General features: G+C 36.7%; 1 protein-coding gene and 1 long non-coding RNA gene across 4 annotated transcripts in view; one reads left to right on the forward strand and one right to left on the reverse strand.

The window, feature by feature from the left end:
• LOC309856038 overlaps positions 1 to 16,488 on the reverse strand; it is a 1,055,650-nt gene extending 1,039,162 nt beyond the window's left edge. Inside the window, exon 1 of the long non-coding RNA XR_014307038.1 lies at positions 16,447 to 16,488. This is a non-coding gene — a long non-coding RNA (uncharacterized lncRNA). The remainder of the gene's footprint in view (positions 1 to 16,446) is intronic.
• The window catches only part of GABRA3 (gamma-aminobutyric acid type A receptor subunit alpha3), a 387,573-nt gene that overhangs the window by 268,554 nt on the left and 93,978 nt on the right, over positions 1 to 25,041 (forward strand). For all 3 annotated transcript variants that reach the window (XM_082716626.1, XM_082716628.1, XM_082716627.1), the window contains exon 6: positions 22,567 to 22,649. In XM_082716626.1, the coding sequence (XP_082572752.1) occupies positions 22,567 to 22,649 (83 nt within the window). The remainder of the gene's footprint in view (positions 1 to 22,566; positions 22,650 to 25,041) is intronic.

Below are 25,041 nucleotides of genomic sequence, written 5' to 3' on the forward strand. Positions count from 1 at the left end.
GGAATACTATGCAGCCATCAAAAGAAATGAAATCTTGCCATTTGCGACAACATGGATGGAACTAGAGCGTATCATGCTTAGCGAAATAAGTCAAGCAGAGAAAGACAACTATCATATGATCTCCCTGATATGAGGAAGTGGTGATGCAACATGGAGGCTTAAGTGGGTAGGAGAAGAATAAATGAAACAAGATGGGATTGGGAGGGAGACAAACCATAAGTGACTCTTAATCTCACAAAACAAACTGAGGGTTGCTGGGGGGAGGGGGTTTGGGAGAAGGGGGTGGGATTATGGACATTGGGGAGGGTATGTGCTTTGGTGAGTGCTGTGAAGTGTGTAAACCTGGTGATTCACAGACCTGTACCCCTGGGGATGAAAATATATGTTTATAAAAAAATAAAAAATAAAATATTTAAAAAAAAATAATTTAAAATGGGAAGGGTGTCTGGGTCATGAAATTGGTTAAGCACCCAACTCTTGTGATCTCAGGGTGCTGAGACAGAGCCACATGTCAGGCTCTCTGCTCAGTGTGGAATCCACTTAAAATTGTCTCTCCCTCTCTCTGCCCTGACACTTGTGCTCTCCTTCTCTCTCTCTAAAATCAATCAATCAATCAATCAATTATCAATCAATTTAAAAAAATGGAAGAGGAATTATGATGGTGGAGGAGTAGGGAGACCCTAAATTTGTATCATACCTCAAATACATCTAAATAGTTATTAAATCATTCTGACCACCTGAGAAATCAATTGGCAATATGAAGAAAGAAAAGCTGCAAGTCTACAATTAGAAAAGTGACCACCTTTTGGAAGTTAGGAGGTACGAAGGGTTGAATTGGGTGGTAGCTGAGGTGCTACAGAGGGAAGAGAACCTGCTCAAGAAGGTTATCACAAAGTATCATAAGTAGTGAAATACAAAATCAGAATGTTTAGAAGTCTGCTGGAGTCAGGGGAGGTCCCTGGTTTAAAGGTACTCTGGTGGTAAAGTAGGGCAGAATCCCAGGTGTGACAGCATGATCTCAGGATCCCTGGGGTCACAAGAAGAAAGGGTGTCATCTAAGTGTTATACTATTCCCAGGAATAGAAGCATGGAAGCTGGCTGAAAACAAGTATAGGTGCTGGATTTCTATTCTGTGTTGCCATAAACTGAAATGCTGCACAGTCGTGTGATTTCCTGGGCATGTTCCAGCAAAAGTCAGAGGCATGAAAATACCCCTCTCTTTCCCCTGGAAGGAGCAGAGTACGTCTGTACCACAAGACCATAAAATTTGGAGCTTTGAAATTCAGGCATGTGCCTGATACAAAAACACTTAGTCACAGGCCCGGTAAACACAGAGTTCTAGTGGAAAATGGAGAGACAAGAGTGATTGATTGCTTTTCTGTGAGGGCTTCCTGAAGAGTGGAGGGGATGAACTTTCAGCTCCAGGTGCTAGAGAGTGGGGCGCCACCATAGTCATCCCACTCATCAGTGCTGAAAGCCTTCAGGAAGCAAAATGGCTCCACATTGTGGAATCTGGAGCCACTTACACTGATCCCTACCTCTGTGTAAGGGAGGCACATTTGCAATAGGGCAAGTCCACTGAGAATCAGTAAACGGGCCCCACCTTCAGAAGACCAGGACAAAAAACTGCCTGGTACCAAGTTTACTGATCATAGAGGACTGCAAAGCTTCAGCTCTTGGAGAGAACAGTACATAGCTTTCTTTGCATTTTTATTCCTCAGGCTTTTAGTATTTGTCCACTTATTTTCCTGTTTTTTTCTATTTTTTTATTTTAATTTTTACATAAACTATATATATGTATATATACATATATATGTATATGTATATGTATATATATATATATATATATAATTTGTTTCCTTTCATTGCATTATATATACAATATGTAAGGGTTTTTTCCCCTTATTTTGGGATCTAGTGTTTCTTAACAAGCAAACCAAAACATAGCCATGATCTAGTGTTTTGTTTTGCTTTGTTCTTCTTTTTGGCTTTGTTTTTCTGTTTTAATTGTTTTTTTTCCTCTTTCTTCTTTTATTTTCTGGGCAAAATGATGAGATGGAGAAATGCATCACAAAACAGAGAACAGGAGGTAGTACTCATTGCCAGGGATTTAATCATCATGGATATAAGTAAGATGTCTGAGCTAGAATTTAAAACAACAACATAAAGATACTAGCTGGGTTTGAAAAAAGCATAGAAAGCACTAGAGAATCCTTTACTATAGAAATCAAAGTACTACAATATAGTCAGACTGAAATTAAAAATGCTATTACCAAGATGCAGTCCCAAATGGAATCCATAAAAATGAGGATGAACAAAGCAGAAGAGTAAATCTGGAAGAAAAAATGATGGAAAATATGGAAGCTGAAAAGAAGAGGAAAAGAAAACTCTTAGATCACGAAGGGAGATAAGAGAACTGAGTCATTCCACAAAGTGAAGTAATAACTGTATTATAGGCATCCCAGAGGATAAAAAGCAGGAGAAAGGGACTCAATGTTTATTTAAACAAATTATAGCTGAGAACTTCCCTTATCTGGGGAAGGAAACAGGCATTCAAGTCCAGGAGGCATGGAGAACTCCCAGCAAAATCGACAAAAATAGGTTAACACCTTGACATCTAATACTGAAGATTGCAAATTTCAAAGATAAAGAGAAAATTCTGAAACCAGCTTGGAATAAGAGGTCTTTAATCTACAAGGTAGACACATGAGGCTGGCACCATGTCTGTCCATATGGACTTGACAGGCCAGAAAGGACTAGCACGATATATTCAAAGTGTTAAATGGGAAAAGCATGCAGCTAATAATACTTTATCTATCAATGCTATAATTCAGAATTGATGGAGAGATAAAGAGTTTCCAGGACAAACAAAAGTTAAAGGAATTTGTGATCACTAAATAAGCCCTGAAAGAAACATTAAAGGGAATCCTTTGAGCAGAGAGACCAAAAATAGCAAAGTCCAGAAAGGAACAGAGACAATCTATAAAAGCATCAAAGTTATAGGTAATACTATGGCACTAATTTCATATCTTTCAATAATTATTCTGAATGCAAGTGGACTAAATTCTCCAAACAAAAGATGTAGGGTTTCAGATTGGATTAAAAAACAGTAACAACAAAAACAAACAAGAATGATCAATATGCTGCTACCAAGAGACTCATTTTAGACCCAAAGACACTTCCAGATTTAAACTGAGAGGGTGAAGAACAATTTATCGAGCCAATGGATATCAAAAGACAGCTAAAGGGGTGCCTGTGTAGCTCAGTCTGTTAAGTGTCTGCCTTCAGCTCAGGTCATGATCTCAGGGTACTGGGATTGAGCTCCATATCAGACTCCCTGGTCAGTGCAGAGTCTGTTTCTCCTCTTTCTCTACCACACCCTAAACTACTTGTTCTCTCTCTCACAGAAAAAAATAAAATCTTAAAAAAAAAAAAAGAAAGCTGGAGAAGCCATGTTTATATAAGACAAACTAGATTTTAAACCAAAGACTGTAATAAGAGATGAAGATGCACACTGTATCATAATAAAATGGTCTATCCAACAGGAAGATCTAACAATTGTAAATATTTATGCCCCTAACCTGGGATCAGCCAAATACATGAATCAAAACAGAATTAAAGAAACTAATTGATAATACAATAATAGTAGAGGACTTTAACACCCCACTCACATCAATGGATTGATCACCTAAGCAGAAGATCAACAAGGAAATAAGGGCTTTGAATGAGACACTGGACCCAATGGACTGAAAAGATATACTCAGAGCATTTCATCCTATAGCAGCAGAATACACATTCTTCTTGAGAGCACATGGGATATTTTCCAGAATATGTCACATATTGAGTCACAAATCAGTGTGAACTGGTACAAAAAGACTGAGCTCATATCATGCATATTTTCAGACCACAATGCTATAAAACTTGAAGTCAGGGACGCCTGGGTGGCTCAGTTGGTTGAGCAGCTGCCTTCAGCTCGGGTCATGATCCCAGTGTCCTGGGATCAAGTCCCATATCGGGCTCTTTGCTCAACAGAGAGCTTGCTTCTCTCTCTGTCTCTTCCTGGAACTCTGTCTGCATGTGCTCGTTCTCTCTCTCTCTCTGACAAATAAATAAATTAAAAAAAAAAAAACTTGAAGTCAACCACAAAAAATTTTTTTTTGAAAAGCCCACAAATACATGGAGGTTAAAAAATATACTACTAAGGAGTGAATGGGTCAACCAGAAAATTAAAGGAGAATTAAAAAATACATGGAAGCAAATGAAAATGAAAACATGAAAGTTCAAAACCTTTAGGATGCAACAAAGGCAGTCCTAAGAGGGAAGTATATAATGATACAGGCCTTCTTTAAGAAACAAGAAAAGTCTCAAATACACAACCTAAACTTACACCTAAAGGAGCTTGGGGAAAAAAAAGCAAATAAATCCTAAACCCAGTTGGAGAGGAGAAATAAAGAGTTAATGGAAATCAATGACATAGAAATTAACAACAAAAATAAACAGTAAAACTCCCCCCAATAACCATAGAATGGATCAGCAAAGCTAGTAGCTGATTCTTTGAAAGAATTAATAAGACTGATAAACACCCAACCAGATGATTCAAAAAGAAAAGAAAAAGGACCCAAATTAATAAAGTCATGAATGAAAGAGGAGAGATCACAACCAACACCAAAGAAATACAATTATAAGAGAATAATGAGGAAATACATGCCAACGAATTAGGCAGTCTGGAAGGAACGATGCATTCCTAGAAACATAAACTACCAAAACTGAAATAGTAAGAAAAAGAAAAGCCAAACAAACCCATACCAGCAAAGAAATTGAATCAGTTATCAAAAATCTCCCAACAAATAAGAGTCAAGGGCTCAACGGCTTCCCAGGGGAATTCTACCAAACATTGAAAGAATTAATACACATTCTTCTGAAACTGTTCCAGAAAATAGAAATAGAAGGAAAACTTCCAACTCATTCTATGAGGCCAAAATTACCTTGACCCCCAAATCAGACAAAGACCCCCACAAGAAAGGAGAATTAATAATCAATATACCTGATTAACATGGATGCCAAAATTCTCACCAAGATACTAGCTAATAGGATGCAAGAGTACATTAAAAGGTTTATTCACCAGAACCAAGTGAGATTTAATCCTGGGCCACAAGGGTGGCTCACCATCTGCAAATCAAACAATGTGATACACCACATTAATATTTTTTAAAAGGATAAGAATGATAATGATCCTCTCAGTAGATGCAGAAAAAGTGTTTGACAAAACACAGCCTTCTTGATAAAAACCTTCTACCATATGGATAGAGGGAACACACTTCAACATCATAACAACCATATATGAAGGACCCACAGCAATTACCATCCTTAGTTAGAAAAACTAAGAGTTTTTCTCCTAAAGTTAGGAACATGACAGTGATGTCCACTATCACCACTGTTGTTCACCATAGTACTGGAATTCCTAACCTCAGCAATCATAACACAAAAAGAAATAAAATGCATCCAACTTAGAAAAGAAGTGACACTTTCATTCTTTGCAGATGAGAGGATACTTTATGTAGAAACCCAAGGAACTCCACCAAAAAATTCCTAGAAATGATACAGGAAATCAGGAAAGTTGTAGGATATAAAATCAATGCACAGAAGTAACTTGCATTTCTATACACTAAAAATGAAACAGAAGAAAGAGAAATCAAGGAATAGATCCCATTTACAATTGCACCAAGTACTGCAAGATACCTAAGCCTAAACCTAACCAAATAGGTTTCTATACTCTGAAAACTATACAACATTTATGAAAGAAATTGAGGAAGACACAAAGAAATGTAAAAACATTCCAAACTCATGGATTGCAACAACACTTTGCTACCCAAAGCAATCTATATCAAAAATACCATTAGCATTTTTCACAGAGTTGGAATAAATTTGTACGGAACTAGAAAGGACCCTGAATAGCCAAAAGAATGTTGAAAAAGAAAATCAAAGCTGGTGGCATCACAATTCCAGACTTCAAACTATATCACAAAGATGTAATCATCAAGAAAGTATGGTACTGGCACAAAAACAGACACACAGATCAGTGGAAGAGAATGGAGAACCCAGAAATGGACCCTCAACTCTATGGCCAGCTAATCTTTGACAAAGCCGCAAAGAATATCCAATGGGAAAGGATAGTCTCTTCAAAAAAATGGTGCTGGGAAAATTGGACAGCCACATGTCTAAGAATGAAACTGGACCACTTTCTTACACCTGACACAAAAATAAACTCAAAATGGATGAAAAACCTTAATGTGAGACAGGAATCCATCAGAATCCTAGAGGAGAAGGCAGGCAGCAACTTCTTTGATCTTGGCCACAGCAACTTCTTTCTAGACATATCTCTAAAGGCAAGAGAAACAAAAGCAAAATTGGGACTTCGTGAGGATAAAAAGCTTTTGCACAGCAAAGGAAACAGTCAACAAAACCAAAAGTCAACCTACAGAATGGGAGAAGATATTTGCAAATGTCTTATCAGATAAAAGGCTACAATCCAAAATCTATGAAGAACTTATCAAGCTCAACACCAAAAACAAATAATCCAGTCAAGAAATGGGCAGAAGAAATGAACAGATGTTTTCCAAAGAAGACATACAAATGACCAACAGACACATGAAAAATGTTCAGCATCACTTGACATCAACGAAATACAAATCAAAACTACAATGAGATACCACCTCACACCAGTCAGAGTGGCTAAAATTAACAACTCAGGAAACAACAGATGTTGGCAAGGATGCAGAGAAAGAGAAATCCTCTTACATTGTTGGTGGGAATGCAAACTGGTGTAGCCACTCTGGAAAAGAGTATGGAGGTTCCTCAAGAAGTTAAAAATAGAGCTATCCTATGATCCAGCGATCGCATTACTAGGTATTTATCCAAAGGATACAAACATAGTGACTTGAAGGGGCACATGCACCCCAATGTTTATAGCAGCAATGTCCACAATGGCCCTAATATGGAAAGAGCTCTGATGTCTGTCGACAGATGATTAGATAAAGAAAATATGGTCTATATATGCATATATAAATATTACTCAGCCATCAAAAAGAATGAAATCTTATCATTTGCAATGATGTGAAGGGAACTAAAGTATATGATGATAAGTAAAATAAGTAAAAGAAAGACAATTATCATATGATATCACTCATATGGGAAATTTAAGGAACAAAATAGATGAACACAGGGGAAGGGAAGGGAAAATAATGTAAGAGGAAAACAGAGAGTGAGGCAATCTATAAGATACCCAACTATAGGAAACAAGCTGAGGGTTGCTGGAGGGGAGATGAAGGGGGGATGGGATAATTGGGTGAATTAAAAATTAAAACAACTTGTCCAATGATGCATTTATTAGGCAAATGCAGTTCTGTCTCAAATTACTGCTTTTTCCACTAAATAAGGTTGAAGAAGGAGGTGGATATACAACATATAGCATTGGTAGTATTTAGTGCCTGATAGGAAGTTCGTGATGGTCAGAATGTTGTTAATTCTCCCAATAAGCAAAGAAGTCCCCTGAGATAACAGAAGTACTAAGGGTTAGAAAAGTAATAATAATCCGAGCATTAACATTCCTATTGAATGTGGAGGAGTAAATAAGCTTTAGAAAATGGCAGTGATGAGGTGAGGTAATGGTAAATATAGTCAAATAGCATGCCTATTTGAAAGGGTTTCTGCATAATGGATGAGGGATAATTATCTGGAAGTGATGCAGAATATATTCATTCTGTACTTATTGGGAAGCATTATTGAGTTTTTTTTTGAAGAGAATAACATGCTCAGATCATTTGTGTTACAGTTTGCTAAACCCAAAAATATATAACAGTTCAAACTAGATAGAAGTGTATTTCTTGCTCCTTAAATTTCAAAGCAGGTGGCTCATTTGTTAGTGGTATTTCAGCAACCCATGCTCCTTTCATCTGCTGTCTCTGCCATATTCAGTACATGGTTTCCAAGGCCACTTTGTTTCTCTGTATTGAGTGAGTAGAAGAGGAAAGAGCACGGAGGATTATATGTGGGAGGTGTTTAAAGTCTGGGCCTTGAGTGGTGTACTTACTTCTACTGATATTTCTTTGACTAGAATGAGGTCACATGGACATGCCTAACTGCAAGGGAGGCTGGGAAAATAAATGGATTTGGTGAACAGCTGACAGTTCTTTGCCAATTTTTATGTTGTTTTTTTTTTTAAATTAAAATATCAGGTTGCACTCTGGAGAATCATTTAGAAGCAAGGACCAGTTAGTTGACTATTTTGTAATCCAGAGAAGACTGTTCATGGATGAAATAAAGGCAGCAAAAAGTAAGAGTAGAAAAGAAAGGAGAGGCTTTCAAAAGAACTTGGTGTCCAACCAGATATGGGATAATGAGGAAGGGGGTATATTGAGACTGTACCTTACATATTCTCTCTAGATACTAAGAAGATTGTGGTGTTATTTTTTAAAAAGCAATGTAGAAGCAACATATATTTTATAGAGAAGAAAGTGTGTTTATAGAGAACTTACACTTATTTAGGATTTTCTATATACCAGGTGATACGGTAGGTGCTTCACATGTATTTATCTCATTTCTCATGGCACTGATTGTGCATTACACAAAGGGTGCAGCATTATGATTGAGATGGTAGGTTCTGCAATAAGACTACTGCTGGTCCTTCATCTGTAAAATGTGGTGAATCATAACAATGCCTGTTTCATAAAGCTGTTGTGGGGAGTAAACATGATAAGCCTTATGAATTACTTGATACATATCATGGCACATATCCACTTTGGAGGTTTTTGTGTTAATAACCCCTACTTTTATATTTAGTAAGCTGACGTTTCAGTAGAGCCAAAGTCACACCACTAATAAGTGGCAGAGCTGGTACAGAAACTGAAGTCACTCTTAGGTTAAAGCGAGCAGTTTTTCCTCCACTGCATCCCACCACTTTCTCTAAGAAAAGAATGTAAGGGATATAAAGTTTAAACATAATGAGTCTGAGGTGAACGTGACAAGCTGCAGTTGGAACTCAGAACTTTGACACAGTGTGATTTTATAAAAATTGAATGCATAGACAAAGTGTCTTTTTATCTTAAGCTACACAGTAATAGTGTCCTACATGTAGCTGAAAGTTAAAGAAAATAAGAACTCACTTCTCATGTTGCATCATTAAGAGAGGGGCATCTTTTTAAGCAACTAAAAGAAGCTTCCTATCATATTCAGAGCTTCATGCCTTCCTTTATTCTTTGATTTTGTGAATGGGTCAGTTTTGCTTATGTACTTGGGATTTACAAAGGCAAATTATTTCAAAGACAAATCGTGGAAATGTTAACAGTAAAGGTAGTCTCTTCCTACTTTAGATGCAAATAGCTTGCACATGAATCTTTATAATAGAGATTGTCTCTGAAATGGCCAGGAACCAGGGAAGGCATTTGGGCTACATTGTTAGGCTAGCTCTATAGGATTTAATGTAATCAAATCAACCAAGCACTGATAGCTTTGTTTCACACAGTCCTTTTTCCTAATAGCTTTTGTTCTAGGGGATTTCATCTGGAGTTCCCCTTCCTTTAAGCTAGAAACTGACTCTGACAGAACCGTACTTAGTGAGCCTCACTCTAATGAATAGAGGAAAGGCCATAGAAGATGGGTTCTGAGAAAGCTTACAGTGAGGTGAGAAGAAATAATAGTATAAGTCCTCAGTCAGTCACAAATTATGCTGTGTACTCCACGTGGTGATATCAATTCCTACCTTCCATGAGCTCACATTTTGGCAGGAAAGATAGGATACATCTTTCACTGTACTATGAGGCATAATGGAATTTTCACAAAAAGCCAGCAATGAGGTACTATAAACTAAAGAGTACAGGTTTCATTAGGACTTGGGAACATAGGTCCAGATGTGGGAGGGTTTTACAGAGGAACTGGCACTGAGCTGGAAGGAGGAACGGAAGAATGTATTCACAAGTGGTTAGCTGCAAGAGGAAATCAGGGTCTTGTAATAACAAGAATTGCTTTTATTTTTTTAAAGGCAAGAAGCTGATGTTTAAAAAGGTCATTTTAACACAAAGGGGGAAAGGGTTTACAGATCACCAGAAGAGTCCCTCTAATTCCAAAGAATGAAGCTATTTTAGATGCTATTCCTAGACAGAGTTGGAGACTGTATTTTGTAGTGAAATGAACTTTAGAGTAGGAATTAGGAGCTCTGGCAAAGAGTCCCAGCTCTGGCCCATAAGAGCATGTCACCATAAACAAGGCATTTCTCCCTTTCTGGACCCCAGTTTCTTCTTCTGGGAAACAGGACTGAAAATAACTGCTCTATATTATAGAAATATTTACTAAGATGCATTTATTACCTATATCCTATGGGCCAACCACCATTGTAGGGATAACACTATAATCAGAAATAGAGACCCTTCTCTCAAGTTACAGTCCTGTTCAGAAGACAGACACATAAATGGATACTGATAATCTATGTGCTGTTAAAAATGATTAAAGAAAACAATTTAATTAATACTAACAAACTTTGTTTCACTTCATAAAGTGGACAGTCTCCTTTTACAAAACTGAAAAATGGGGCAGAAGACAAAGATTTCATAGGATAAAAAAAAATAAAGAACTAGGAAGAGAAAAATAGAAAATATCTGATTGGCCAGAGCTGCATAGTTAACCTTGTCTGAGATGAAAAGGTCCAGAGTTGGTTTGGCACTTGGGGATTGGCTGACTGGATATACTATGTTTCTGGTCAAATAGAATACTTACAGGAACACCGAAGTTATCTAAGTTTCAGTTTGTTGACATGGTGCCCCAAGCAGGAGCAGCTCCATCATGGGCCTGGAAAGTTATTTCAACAGTGCTAATAACTAAAGTATTTATCCAAAGTGCTCTAGGATTTCTGTGAGTAGAGAACTTACTATGCCCACAGCACACATACAAAGCATTATGGAAGAGATATATATGAACAAGGACATGAAGGAAATTTGTCACACATATAAAGGGAAATGACATTTCAGGCAGAAAAAAGATACAATATGTGCAAAGACAAACAGAGTTTTGTGTCATGAAATCACACATATCTGCAGATGGGTGGAGAGTGGGGAAATGTGTGAATGTCAGAAAATGAGGCTGGAGCTACCTGTCTGAGGTAATTGTTAAAACTTATATGTGCTCCCCAAAAGGCTAAATGCAGTGGTAAACTGAAGGTCTTCCAAATAGGAAGCCCAAGGGCCTTCCAGTATATTAAAGCCTTTTGCCTATAGCTCGAGTATTTAATAGTAAGCCTGCAGACAACTGGGATTATTACAACTAATGCACTGCTTGGTTTGGTTTTTGGGGGTTGTGTATTTGAAATGGCTCATCCTCTACTGATAATGGTTAGTAATGACTTACTACTCTCTTTTCTTTTTTATCATCAATTCACACCTTGCCCTTTACTCTATGGTCATAGAAAAAGCCTGCCTAGTGCCTCTGAAGTAGTGTTTTCTACCTTTTAGTTTTTAGAAAGAATATTTCTCAGAATTCAGAGCAGATTGTTCCATTTCTAAAATGCCTAGGTGACATTGCCTACAGTGAGGCTCATACTGATCTCCAGAGACCCTGTGCCCTACTACATTTATGCTTCTCCTTCCTATATTTCTCTTAATGTGTTGACTATCTCACTGAACAATTAGTGCATATAATCAATAAAATTTAAATCTTTAACCTTTGGAACTTCAGTAAGTTCAGAAACTTCTCTAGAATTTTTTCCTATGTTATGCCTCTATTTTAAAAAAATTGGTATTCTACATGCAAAACTCTAGAAACAATGTGATATTTTTCTGTGGAGCAATTAAGAACTAGGTGATTCATTTTAATTCATATTCATTTTATAGTTTTTAAAACTCTTTGAGGTATGACATACATATTTTGAGGTGTACAGATGTTATGTGTATAGCTCCACCTTGTTCTAGGTAAGGAATGTGTTCTAGATATTGCAGTAGTAGAAGGATAAAAAAAGGGGAAGTAGCTTAGTAAAGTGAGAGGTATTATCAAAATACAAGGAGCAAAGATTTATTTTTTAGGAGGATTGCTTTCTTGGGCCAAAACCAAATGGACACTGAAAACATGGATGCAATAACATCTGAGCTGGAAATTTTTCTTGTTGAGTTATTGCTTTGGGTACATTCCCACCTAAAAGCAAGTGACTTACATATGATATTCAGTCTAGTTCAGGAGACAAATATGTACCAATAAAATCCTAAAATTTCAAAGCATTATATAACAAGTATAAAATAAACATTGGCTTTTGTGTCAATGATATAATAGAAATATCAGCAAATAGTATAATAAAAATAGTCCCTGATATGTGTGTTCATTTTGGATACATACTTAGATATTTCCAGTGGGGATGAGATAAAGCACCAAATAACCAAGTCACAAATTTGTCTCAATTCCAAAGGAATAGAAAAGAGACTATTTACTCAGTGGCTTTAAGTCAATAGCAGGGATTCTTAGTGAGATGCCATAGCTTGATTATTGGAGTAAACATTTTTAAACCATTATATTCATTATACCTCCTTATTTCATGCCTCCTTTCCACTTTGAGATTCTGATACATACTTTCTGCCAGTGGTAAAATGTATATTATTCATGGGTAGTGCATACTGTAGGAAATAGATGAGATACTGAGAATCACTGGTGTTAGGATTCATTGTAAAAGATGTTAATCCAATTATTATACTCTGAATCTCAGCTCTTAGACTTCTTGCCTTCCTTCATAATACTATCCAGTTTTAGAGATTTAATCAGCGTTTGGAAAATAAAACCTAACAAAGCCCAGAAAACTAAAATAACTTGCATATACTTATTAAGAGATAGAGTTGGGTTGTAAATCTTCTAGTCTAGCTTTGGAATCCATGCTCTTAAAAACTATGCTATAATGCCTCTCTTGCTTTTTTTTATTTTATAAGAACTCTTTTTGAAGTATTATTTATATCTGATAAAATTTATATTTTAAGTGTGCATTTCAATGATTTTTAGTAAATTTAGAGTTGTTCAACTATAACCACAATCTAGATTTGGAATATTTCTATCACCTCTAAAAATTTTTTCCAAATATTTGCAGTCACCATCCATTCTCAACCACAGCCTCAGGCAACCACTAATTTACTTCCTGTCTCTATAGATTTGCCTTTCCTGGACACTTAGTGTGAACAGAAATATATAGTATGTGACCTTTCGTGTCTGGCTACTTTCACTTAGCACAATGCACTTGAGATTCCTCCCTGTTGTTGTCTGTATTTATTTAATTTGTTTAGAGAGTGAGAGAGTGAGAGTGTGTGAGCAGTGGGAGGGGCAGAGAGAGAGAGAGAGAGAGAGGATTTTAAGCAGGTTCTCACTCAGTGAAGACTCTGACTCTGGGCTCTATCTTGACCCTGAGATCATGATCTAAACCAAAAGTGAGAGTCAGTTGCTCAATTGACTGAACCACCCAACTGCACCCATGTTGTTGTCCTTAATCTTTTTCATTGATGACTAATATTCTATTGTGTGAATATACCACATTTTCTTCAATCATTATTTGATGGACATTTAGGTCATTTCCATCTTTTGGCTATTATAAATAATTCTGCTATGTCAAAGTCTTTCTGTGGACATCTGTTTTCATTTCTCTTAAATAAGAGAATTAGAGTGGAGCCACAGGATTTTATAGGAAATATATGTTTAACTTTTTAAGAAACTGATGAAATGTTTTCCAAAGTGTGCTTTAGCATTATTCATTTCCATCAGTGATTTATGAGGTTCCATTTTCTGCAGATTCTTGCAAACACTTGATATTGTCAGTCTTTTTAAATTTTACCCATGCTATTACACATGTAGCAGTATCTTACTGTGATTTTAATGTACACTTCCCTAATGACTGATGATGTTGAGTATCTTTTTATGTCCTTATTAGTTGACAGAGGATTTTTTATTTGATGTGGTTGTATTACATAATTTTTAATGTATATGTGTATTTAAGTATCTTGCTCATTTTCAAATTGAGCTGTTTTTCTTCTCATTTTTGAGTTGTAAGAATTATTTATTTTTATTGGATCATGCTAGTCACCATACAGTACATCATTAGTTTTTGATGTAGTGTTCCAAGATTCATTGTTTACTTATAAAACCCAGTGCTCCATGTAATACGTGACCTCCCTAATACCTACAACCAAGCTCACCCATCTCCCCACACCCCCCCAAAATCCTCAGTTTGTTTCTCAGAGTCCACAGTCTCTCATGGTTCACCATCCCTTCTGATTTCCCCCCCCCACACACTTTTCCTTTCCTTCTCCTAATGTCCTCCATGTTATTCCTTAGGTTCCACAAGTAAGTGAAACCATATGATAACGGACTTTCTCTGCTTGACTTATTACACTTAGCATAATCTCCTCCAGTCCTGTCCATGTTGATGCAAAAGTTTGGTATTCATCCTTTTTGATGGCTGAGTGATATTCCATTGTATATAAGGACCACATCTTCCTTATCCATCTGTTGAAGAGCATCTCAACCCTTTCCACAGTTTGCCTATTGTGGACATTGCTGCTATGAGCAATACATACAAATGGCTAGCAGACTCATGTAAAAGTGTTCATCATCATTAGCCATCTGGGAAATTCAAATCAAGACCACATTGGGATATCCCCTTACACCAATTAGAATAGTAAAAATTAACAATGAAAGAAACAACAAATGTTGGGAAAGATATGGAGTTGTAAGAATTATTTATATGTTCTTAATATAGATTATTTATCAACATATGATTCAGAAATATACTCATTTCATGGCTGTCTTTTTATTTTCTTATGATGTCTTTTGAAGAGCAAAATGTTTACATTTTGGTGAGATCCATTTTATTACATTTTTTATTTTTTTATAGCTCATACTTCTGGTGGTCTAAGAAATCTTTGCTTGACTCCAGGTTACAAAGATTTTCTCCTATAATTTTTTAGAAATTTTATCTCTTACATTTTGACGTATGTTCCACTGGAGTTGATTTTTGTTTATGATATGAGGTAAGTTAAAAATGTTCATTTTTTTGCATGTAGATATTTTCCCAGCACCATTTATTGAAAATGCTATTTTTTTTTTCTGTCCTGAATTGCTTTGAACCTTGGTCAAAGTCAATTGACTATATATGTGGAAGTTATTTCTGGACTTGCTATTCTTTTCCTTTGATCTATATTGCCTGTTTTTAGACCAAACCCATGCCATATTGATTACTGTAGTTTGTTAGTATGTTTTGAAATTGGGAAGTTTTGTTTTTCTTTTTAAATATGGATTGCCTGTTCTAGATCCTTTGCATTCCTATATAACTTTAAGGATCAGCTTGCTATTTTTATAAAAAGAAAAGCTTCTGAGATTTTGATAAGAAATGTCTTGAATCCAGTGATCAATTGGGAGAGAATCTTAATATATGTCAGGACTTCTATAAACATGGAATGTCTGAAACTTGTTATTTGCAATTAAAGAAAATTTTGTTTTTTACTTTCCATTTTTCATTTCTTTAACTTCTTTAGTTTGCCTAATTTTTTTTAAATATCTTATTTATTTAAGAGAGAAAGAGAGAGAGAGAGAGTGAACAAACGTATGAGCAATGGGGAGGAGCAGACTCAGGGCTCCATATGGGGCTCGGTATGGGGCTCAATCCTGGAACCCTGAGATTATTTCCTGAGCCAAAGGCAGATGCTTAATCAATTGAGCCACCTAGGCACCCCATAGCTTGCCTAAATTTTTAAGCAGCTTTACTGAAATGATCCACCTGTCCTATAATTCACCTTTTTTAAATGTAAAAGTAAATGTTTTCTGGTATATTTACAGGGTTATGTAGGTATCACCAATACATAATTTCAGAATACTTTAGTTGCTCTAAAAAAGAAATTGCATACCGATTAACAGTGACTTCCATTACTTTCTTTCTTAGACTGATTAAAAATCTCCAGGAAAATGCTTAATAAGAGAGAATGGACATCATTATTTTGTTCATGATCTTAGGAGGAAATGGTCTGTTATCATAAAGTATGGTTCCAGATGGAGATTTTTCACAAATGTTCATTATCAGTTGAGAAAGTTCCCTTCTATTTCTAGTTTTTTGAGAATTTTGGATCATGAATGAGTGCTGAATTTCACCTCCCTGCTGCTGTCCTTTAAGTTATTCTTCACACAGCTGCCAGAATAATCCTAAAATGTTAGATCAAATCACCATTCTACTCAAAATTATGCAATACCTCCACATTTCATTTAAGGTAAAACCCAAAATATCCAGAGCACCTGAGTGGCTCAGTCATTAGGCATCTGCCTTTGGCTCAGGTCATGGTCCCAGGTTCCTGGGATCAAGCCCCACATCAGGCTTCCTATTCAGTGGAAAGCCTGCTTCCACTGGAGCCTCTCTCCCACTCCCTTTTCATGTGTTCCCTTTCTCACTGTGTCTGTCAAATAAATAAATAAAATCTCAAAAAAAAAAAACACCTAAATATTCTAGGAGGCCCTTGTACTATCTAGTATATTCCCCATAGTTTCCTTTTTAAATTCATCTACTATTAATCTTTCCTCTTTATCTCTCCACTATGGCCACAGTGGCCTAGTTGCTTTTCCTTGAATACACTGGACTAACTTCTATCTCAAGGCCTTTGCATTTGTTACTCCCTCTATTTTGAATGTTCTTCCAAGTGTCTACAAGGCTCACTCTCATTTCCTTCAAGTTACTGCTTAAATGTCAACTACTCAGTGAGGTATTCCCTCAACATCCTACTAAAAATTGCAATCCCTCTCTAATAGTTTCTATTCACATATTATTTTTCTTCCTAAAGCATATTACCTTTTACTCTATTATATGATTGATAGATTGGTCAATCTATTTATCTTTTTATTTTTTTGTCTTCCCTTCATTCAAATGTAAGTTTTAAGAGGGCAGCACTCTTGACATGTTTACTAATACACTTACATTGCTTAGAATATTTACTGGCACATAGTCAGTGATCAGAAAGTATTTGAAGACTACACCAAAGAGTCAGGAAACTTGTAGTTTAATTTCCTTCCCTTCTGTTTCATTATATGTAAAACATCTGAGGAGATAAAACCAGATATTTTTGATAAATATTTTGATAAAGCTCTTTCTGCTCTGAAATTCCAGGAAAGAGGCTATATACCCACAGAAAAGAGTAAGTTGAGATATTATGCTATTAAGGAACCATATTAAGATGCTTTTTGCCTGGAACCCTAAAAATACCTAAACCCTATTTGCCCAGCCTATACCTCTTCTCTGCTTTTAGGAAAGAAAACTCATTCTTTAATTCATTCATTCAGTGGATATGTGTTGAACATCTACAGTGTGCCAGGTAACATGCTAGGTTCCTAGCACCCATCAAAGAGAAAACAAGGCAAAAATCTATAACCTTAATGTAAGGAGGAAAAAATGATAAATAGAAAAAAATTAGGTGTTATACCATATAAAATGTTAAGTGCTATGGGAAAAGAAAGAGCATGGTAAGGTTTACTAACCTAATGTAGATAGTATACTGAGTAGAGGTCGGGGTGGGCCTCATTTAGAAAACAATAATTAAGCAAAGATTTGAAAAAAAATATGAAGTTATAACAAGTGCAAAGACCATGCTGTAAGAACCTGACATGTTGAAAGAGCAACAAAGCCGCCAGTGTGGCTGGAACAAAATGAGCAAGAGAGGACTTTGTAGGAGATAAGCTGTATAGGAACAGAAGACAAGGTCATATAAGACCCCATTAGCCATGCAAGGACTTTGGCTTTTAGTCTGTTTAAGATGAAGAAGCGTTAGGGGCACCTGGGTGGCTCAATGGGTTAAGCATCTGCCTTTGGCTCAGGTCCTGGGATTGAGCCCTACATTGGGCTCCCTGCTCTGCGGGAAGCCTGCTTCTCCTCCTTTTGCCTGCTGCTCCACCTGTTTATGTGCTCTCTCTCTCTCTCTCTGTCAAATAAATAAAATCTTTAAAAAATAGATGAGGAAGCATTAGAAGACTATTGTGTAGAGAATATACTGTAAGAGGAAAGGGTGATAGCAGAGACTAGTTAGGGTGTCATAGTAGTAATAAAACTAACTTTTTATGGTGGTGAAATAGAAACCAGTTTTGAACAGAAAATGGTAAGGTGATAAGAGAGCCAGGATGCAGCAAAGCACAGTGAAATAAGAACAGTAATGGAGGGGAGGGGGTGTGTGTACACTTGTATGCATATATGCAGGGCTAATGAAGTTTCCTTTCTATCTGTATCTTTTACCCCCAAAGAAAGGAATATCCTGGATTGTCTCTTACTTCCTGTCTCACTGTTGCATAAGAATCAAAGTAGGCCAAACCATGAAGTGGAACTGAGTCCTTATGACCTGAATGCCACATTTTGAGGGGCCCTGACCTTTCTTGAAAAGCCCACTAAAAACTATTTGCTGTATAGTAGATCTCTAGAACTTATTCATCTTGTAAAATTGAAACCTAGCACCCTTTCACTAATATCTTCCTATTCCCTCCCCACCAGCCCCTGGTAACCACCATTCCACTCTCTGCTTCCACGAGTTTGACTATCCCACATATAAGGGAGATCATATAGTATTCATCTTTCTCTGTCTTGTTTATTTCACTTAGCACAATGTCCTCTAGGTTCATCAATGTGGTTTAAAATGGCAGGATTTCTTTCTTTTGTTAAGGCTAAATAATATTCCATTATATGTATATACATTTTCTTATACACCTATTGATGGATACTTAGATTTCTTCCATGTCTTGGCTATTGTGGATAATACTACAATGCATATGGTAATGCAGATATCTCTTTGAAATCCTGACTTCAGTAACTTTGGACATATATTCCCAAAAATAGGATTGCTGGATCCTATGGTAGTTCTATTTTTAATTTTTTGAAGAAACTCCATACTGTTTTCCAGAGTTACTGCACCAATTTACATTCTTACCAATAGTGCACAGGATTGCTTTTTATACACATCCTCATCAATACTTGTTATCTTTTGTCTTTTTCATAATAGCCTATCTAACAGGTATGAGGTAATAACTCATTGTCGTTTTCACTTGCATTTCCCTGGTGATTAGTGATACTGAGCATCTTTTCATGTACCTGTGTCCATTTGTATGTCTTATTTGGAGTAATGTCTACTCAGATCCATTTCTGAGTTAAAAATATTCTATGGTATACTTAAAAATTTGCTAAAAGCTTCTGCACAGCAAAGGAAACAGTCAACAGAACAAAGAGGGAACCCATGGAATGGGAGAAGATATTTGAAAATGACAGTATAGACAAAAGGTTGATATCCAGGATCTATAAAGAATGCCTCAAACTCAACACACACAAAACAGACAATCATATCAAAAAATGGGCAGAAGATATGAACAGGGGGCGCCTGGGTAGTTCAGTGGGTTAAGCCTCTGCCTTCGGCTCAGGTCCTGGGATTGAGCCCCACATCTGGCTCTCTGCTCAGAAGTGAGCCTGCTTCCTCCTCTCTCTGCCTGCCTCTCTGCCTACTTGTGATTTCTCTCTCTCTCTCTGTCAAATAAATAAGTAAAATCTTAAGAAAAAAAGAAGATATGAACAGACACTTCTCCAATGAAGACATACAAATGGCTATCAGACTCATGAAAAAATGTTCATCATCACTAGCCATCAGGGAGATTCAAATTAAAACCACATTGAGATACCACCTTAAACCAGTTATAATGGCCAATATTAGCAAGACAGGAAACAACATGTGTTGGAAAGGATGTGGAGAAAGGGGAACCCTCTTACACTGTTGGTGGGAATGCAAGTTGGTGAGGCCACTTTGGAGAAGAGTGTGGAAATTCCTCAAGAAATTAAAAATAGAGCTTCCCTATGACCCTGCTATTGCAATACTGGGTATTGACCCCAAAGATACAGATGTAGTGAAAAGAAGGGCCATCTGTACCCCAATGTTTATAGCAGCAATGGCCACGGTCGCCAAACTGTGGAAAGAACCAAGATGCCCTTCAACGGACGAATGGATAAGAAAGATGTGGTCCAGATACACTATGGAGTATTATGCCTCCATCAGAAAGGATGAATACCCAACTTTTGTAGCAACATGGATGGGACTGGAAGAGATTATGCTGATTATGCTGAGTGAAATAAGTCAAGCAGAGAGAGTCAGTTATCATATGGTTTCACTTATTTGTGGAGCATAACCAATAGCATGGAGGACATGGGGAGATGGAGAGGAGAAGGGTGTTGGGGGAAATTGGAAGGGGAGGTGAACCATGAGAGACTATGGACTGAAAAACAATCTGAGGGTTTTGAAGGGGCAGGGGGTGGGAGGTTGGGGGAACCAGGTGGTGGGTATTACAGAGGGCACAGATTGCATGGAGCACTGGGTGTGGTGCAAAAACAATGAATACTATTATGCCGAAAAGAAAAAAAAAAAATTGCTAAGTGGACAGATCTTATGTTAAGTGCTCTTGTCACACAAAACAATAAAAACAGTAATAATAATGAGGGTGGAAGGAAGGTTTTGGAGGGGACAGATATGTTTATGATATAGACTGTAGTGATGAGGATATTAGCCTGAGAAGTCACGCTGCTTTCTACTGTAGAAAAACTTGAAGGGGGTTTTGGAAGTTGTAACAAGTTAAAGAGAAAGAAGAAAGGAAGAAGGGAAGACAGTATGACATGGGAGGTCAGAGAGCATTAGGATGTGTTTCAGAACTAATGAAAAGAGCACAGCATAATCTGGCTTGTGAAGTTCCCTGCCTTCATTATCTGCCTTCTCCTGTCTGCTCTGTGCCTAGGTATGATGGGAAAGATGTATATGCGAAGGAAGATACAAAAGTTATATAAATCAGTTCTGCTCTTAATCAGAAATCAGTGCCCTGTGCATCTTGCTTTGATAATCTATTTGTTGTGGTCTTATTTGCCATGTCCCCAGGATTGCTGGGTAGACATAAAGTAATTTCCCCTTGGCATTACTCATAAAAGGCAGTATCTTGGAAGTACTAATGTAAGTGAAAAGAAGGAACACAACTTTCTTTATTAAAGCCTCATGGAATCTTTTAACTATCCAACACTAGGAACAGGTTTCTCAGTGAAATACATTATTTGTGTGTCAAATTCTTTGAATTAAGGAACCCCCTTTATACCTTAAGAATAAAAGTGGATTGTTGAGATATTGCAGGCTGACTTGAAAATTAAGCTTTTGTCCAAGACACATGGAACATTTTATAAATATTGAAAGGATTAATTAGATCTGCAAGGACACTTGCTCTCTAGTTCCTTTTACTGTTTATATGGGAGAAGTAAAAATAAGAGATGAATAAGTATTTGTTGAAGAGCATACGCTTGGTTTCTGCCATTTAGTCTGGAGTTTTTGCTAATACACACTTGAGCATGTTTGTTTTAATCAGCCTGCTTTGTACAATATCTAGTATTGCTCCTCTGATCATTTGTGAAGTGTTATATGAATTATAATATGATGAATCAGGTTTAACAATTAACTAGGATTGGAGATGCTGGCCAGTTAGTCACCTAGAACTTGAAGAGGATGACATAGGTGGAATCTAGTATAACCAAGAGATATACTTATTAGCTAGAAATAACCCATCAGAGCTTGGTTCCAAAGAACTCTGAATTTCTGTTGAATAGGTCCTATTTCTACACAGAGGCAACTATCTAGGCCAAGGTAAGTTGAGGCTAAAAATTCTTTAAAGAAATCAGAGGGAAAATCTTAGAATAGATTATTTAAGCAGACTAAGGCAGTAAAATGAATATGTGGGCATGGTAAATCATACCCCATCCAGATTTTCATTGAAGAATCCATGCAGTCTCTCCTACATGGTATTCCTATAAAGAAAACATGAGCTCTTTAGACTTAACTTCTGAGGTTTTTGATGTCCTCCATAACCTTTGCATTTTTTTTCCTGGCCAGTTGTGTGTGTGTGTGTGTGTGTGTGTGTGTGTCCATGTGCACGTGCATGTGTGCATGCATGTGTGCATGTGCACATGCATGTGTGCACAAGTGTGAATATGTGACATGCACATGCATGTGTGCACAAGTGTGAATATGTGTTCCCCAAAAGTCATCTCTTTCAACAAAACTATAGCAGTTGCTGTGAGCAGCAGAGTCATCTTTCATACCAGTTCATTATCAAGGTGAAGATATTCATCTCTCTTTCCCAGTGCAGTCTTTCAATTGGTTAACTCACTTGATCGCCTGCTGAAAATTATTTAATAAATGATTAAGGAGTGAGTGAGTCAGGACCTGGTGTTTTCAGATTTCTTCAAGGAGGACTGGGTGAGGGAGCTCAGGTAAGGCAGATAATTATATTTGTTTTTCTAAAGGTGGTAAGGTGGAATTCAAATCTGATCTAAAAATCTGAATGCTGCTTTGAGAGGCTTTCTAGTTCATTTAATTCATCCTTTGTGTTCATAAAGACTTAAATCTCAATATAAATGAAATCCCACTATTCTTAGGAGCACCCCATTGCTGGCGAATGGACATTCAGCTGTGTGTTTACCACCATTCATTTTAGTTTAATCTCATTTTCTGTTCTCCTTTCTTTTAGGTTAACAATTCATGCTGAGTGCCCCATGCATTTGGAAGATTTTCCTATGGATGTGCATGCCTGCCCACTGAAGTTTGGAAGCTGTATGTATTTTCTCACTTTCTATTTACCTGATCTTCTTCTGAAAGAAATAGTATATTTCCTGTTCTATCCCCTAGTAATTTCTAAAGCTGAAGCCTTGAATTCAGGATGGTGTGGGTGTGGGGAAGGGAACTGGGGTTGATCAGGAGAGGAGACTTAGCTTTTAATACTTTTCTTTGTAGAAAACAAACATTATCTCACCATTTCAGACTAATTTCTGTCATTAGATTAAAATAATAACTTCTATTTCCTAAATTGTCCAGAAGATCTAGTAAGACAGAGCTAATACACTGTGATGAACACTGGGCATTGTATATTGTATATATGTGATGAATCACTGTATTGTAACATCTGAAATTAATGTTACACTGTATGTTAACAAACTGGAATTTAAATAAAAACTTGTGAATGGACGAATGAATAAAAAGACAGAGTTAATCTAGAGTACAGTAGCAGCTTCCTAAAGACAAGATCCCAAAAGGGAAGGTGCTTTTATTTTTGAAATGCCTATTCTATTTGTATCTCATCATTCTATCTAATTCTCTACAGTAAATGGTAAATAGAAAGAGACTCTGGAGATTTTCTCATTTTTACAGAGTATTGCCTTTACCAATAACTGTAAATCTCAAAGATAAATGAGTAGATATATAGTCCATTTTCAAATAAATTAGAAAAATCAAAATTGAATAGAATTTGAGTGAGTTTCTAGCTCTAAAAATTTAGAGTAAGTTTCATATAGGGAATCATCTGAACAATATACCAAGGTCTGTGTTGATTGTGTCTAAATTAAATTTAGTTCTATATTCTGAAGTAGAAAGTACATTTGAAAATATACAAATAGTTACATGTGACATATTTTTTCAATCATTGTTAAATATTTATGAATTTTCTCTTATGTGCCAGGCTCTATTGTAGGAATTTGGAGTACATCCATGAATAAAACAAAGACCCCGTCTTGGTGGAACTTATATTATAGAGGAGAGAGTGATGATGAAAGATAAACAACAGATTAAAAAGTAACATATAAAGTATGGTATAAAGTGAAAATCACTGTAAGAAAACATAAAATTACTACAGAATAAGGGGAATCAGTCTTGTCTTAGTGGAAGATAGGTGTTGCCACTGAAATTTTAAAATTGGGTAATCACCATAGGTCTCTTAAAAAAGTGACAATTGAGCAGAAATTTTAAGGTAGTAAAAGTATTAACAATGCAGATATTAGAGGAAACTGTGATCCAGGTAGAGGGAATATCCAGGGATAAGAAGCTAAGTCAGAAAAGTGTCTGGCTTCTCCAGGGGATATCAAAGTATCCAGTATGGGTGGATAGAGTAAAGGGGAAAGCACTAGGAAAGAAGTGAGGAAAAAGTAAGGAGTGGTTTGAAATTTGGAACGAAATGATTACATTATCTGACTTAGGTTTTTCTTTCTTTTTTTTCTGTTTAGAATGCACTTTTTTGTGTGTTATGTTAGTCACCATAGAATATATCATTAGCTTTTATTTTTTTCCAAAGGTGATGGAAATTTTCTTTTTAATTTTTAATTTTTAATTTTTTTTAATTTTTTATTTTTTATAAACATATATTTTTATCCCCAGGGGTACAGGTCTGTGAATCACCAGGTTTACACATTTCACAGCACTCACCAAAGCACATACCCTCCCCAATGTCCATAACCCCACCTCCCCTTCTCCTAACCCCCCTCCCCCCAGCAACTCTCAGTTTGTTTTGTAAGATTAAGAGTCCCTTATGGTTTGTCTCCCTCCCAATCCCATCTTGTTTCATTGATTCTTCTCCTACCCACTTAAGCCCCCATGTTGCATCACCACTTCCTCATATCAGGGAGATCATATAATAGTTGTCTTTCTCTGCTTGACTTATTTCGCTAAGCATGATACGCTCTAGTTCCATCCACGTTGTCACAAATGGCAAGATTTCATTTCTTTTGATGGCTGCATAGTATTCCATTGTGTATATATACCACATCTTCTTGATCCATTCATCTGTGGATGGACATCTAGGTTCTTTCCATAGTTTGGCTATTGTGGACATTGCTGCTATAAACATTCGGGTGCACGTGCCCCTTTGGATCACTACATTTGTATCTTTAGGGTAAATACCCAGTAGTGCAATTGCTGGGTCAATGGGCAGAGGACATGAACAGACATTTCTGCAAAGAAGACATCCAGATGGCCAACAGACACATGAAAAAGTGCTCCATATCACTCGGCATCAGGGAAATACAAATCAAAACCACAATGAGATATCACCTCACACCAGTCAGAATGGCTAAAATCAACAAGTCAGGAAATGACAGATGCTGGTGAGGATTCGGAGAAAGGGGAACCCTCCTACACTGTTGGTGGGAATGCAAGCTGGTGCAGCCACTCTGGAAAG

This window comes from Mustela nivalis (assembly GCF_964662115.1).
Source record: "Mustela nivalis genome assembly, chromosome: X".
Classification (NCBI taxonomy): Eukaryota; Metazoa; Chordata; class Mammalia; order Carnivora; family Mustelidae; genus Mustela; species Mustela nivalis.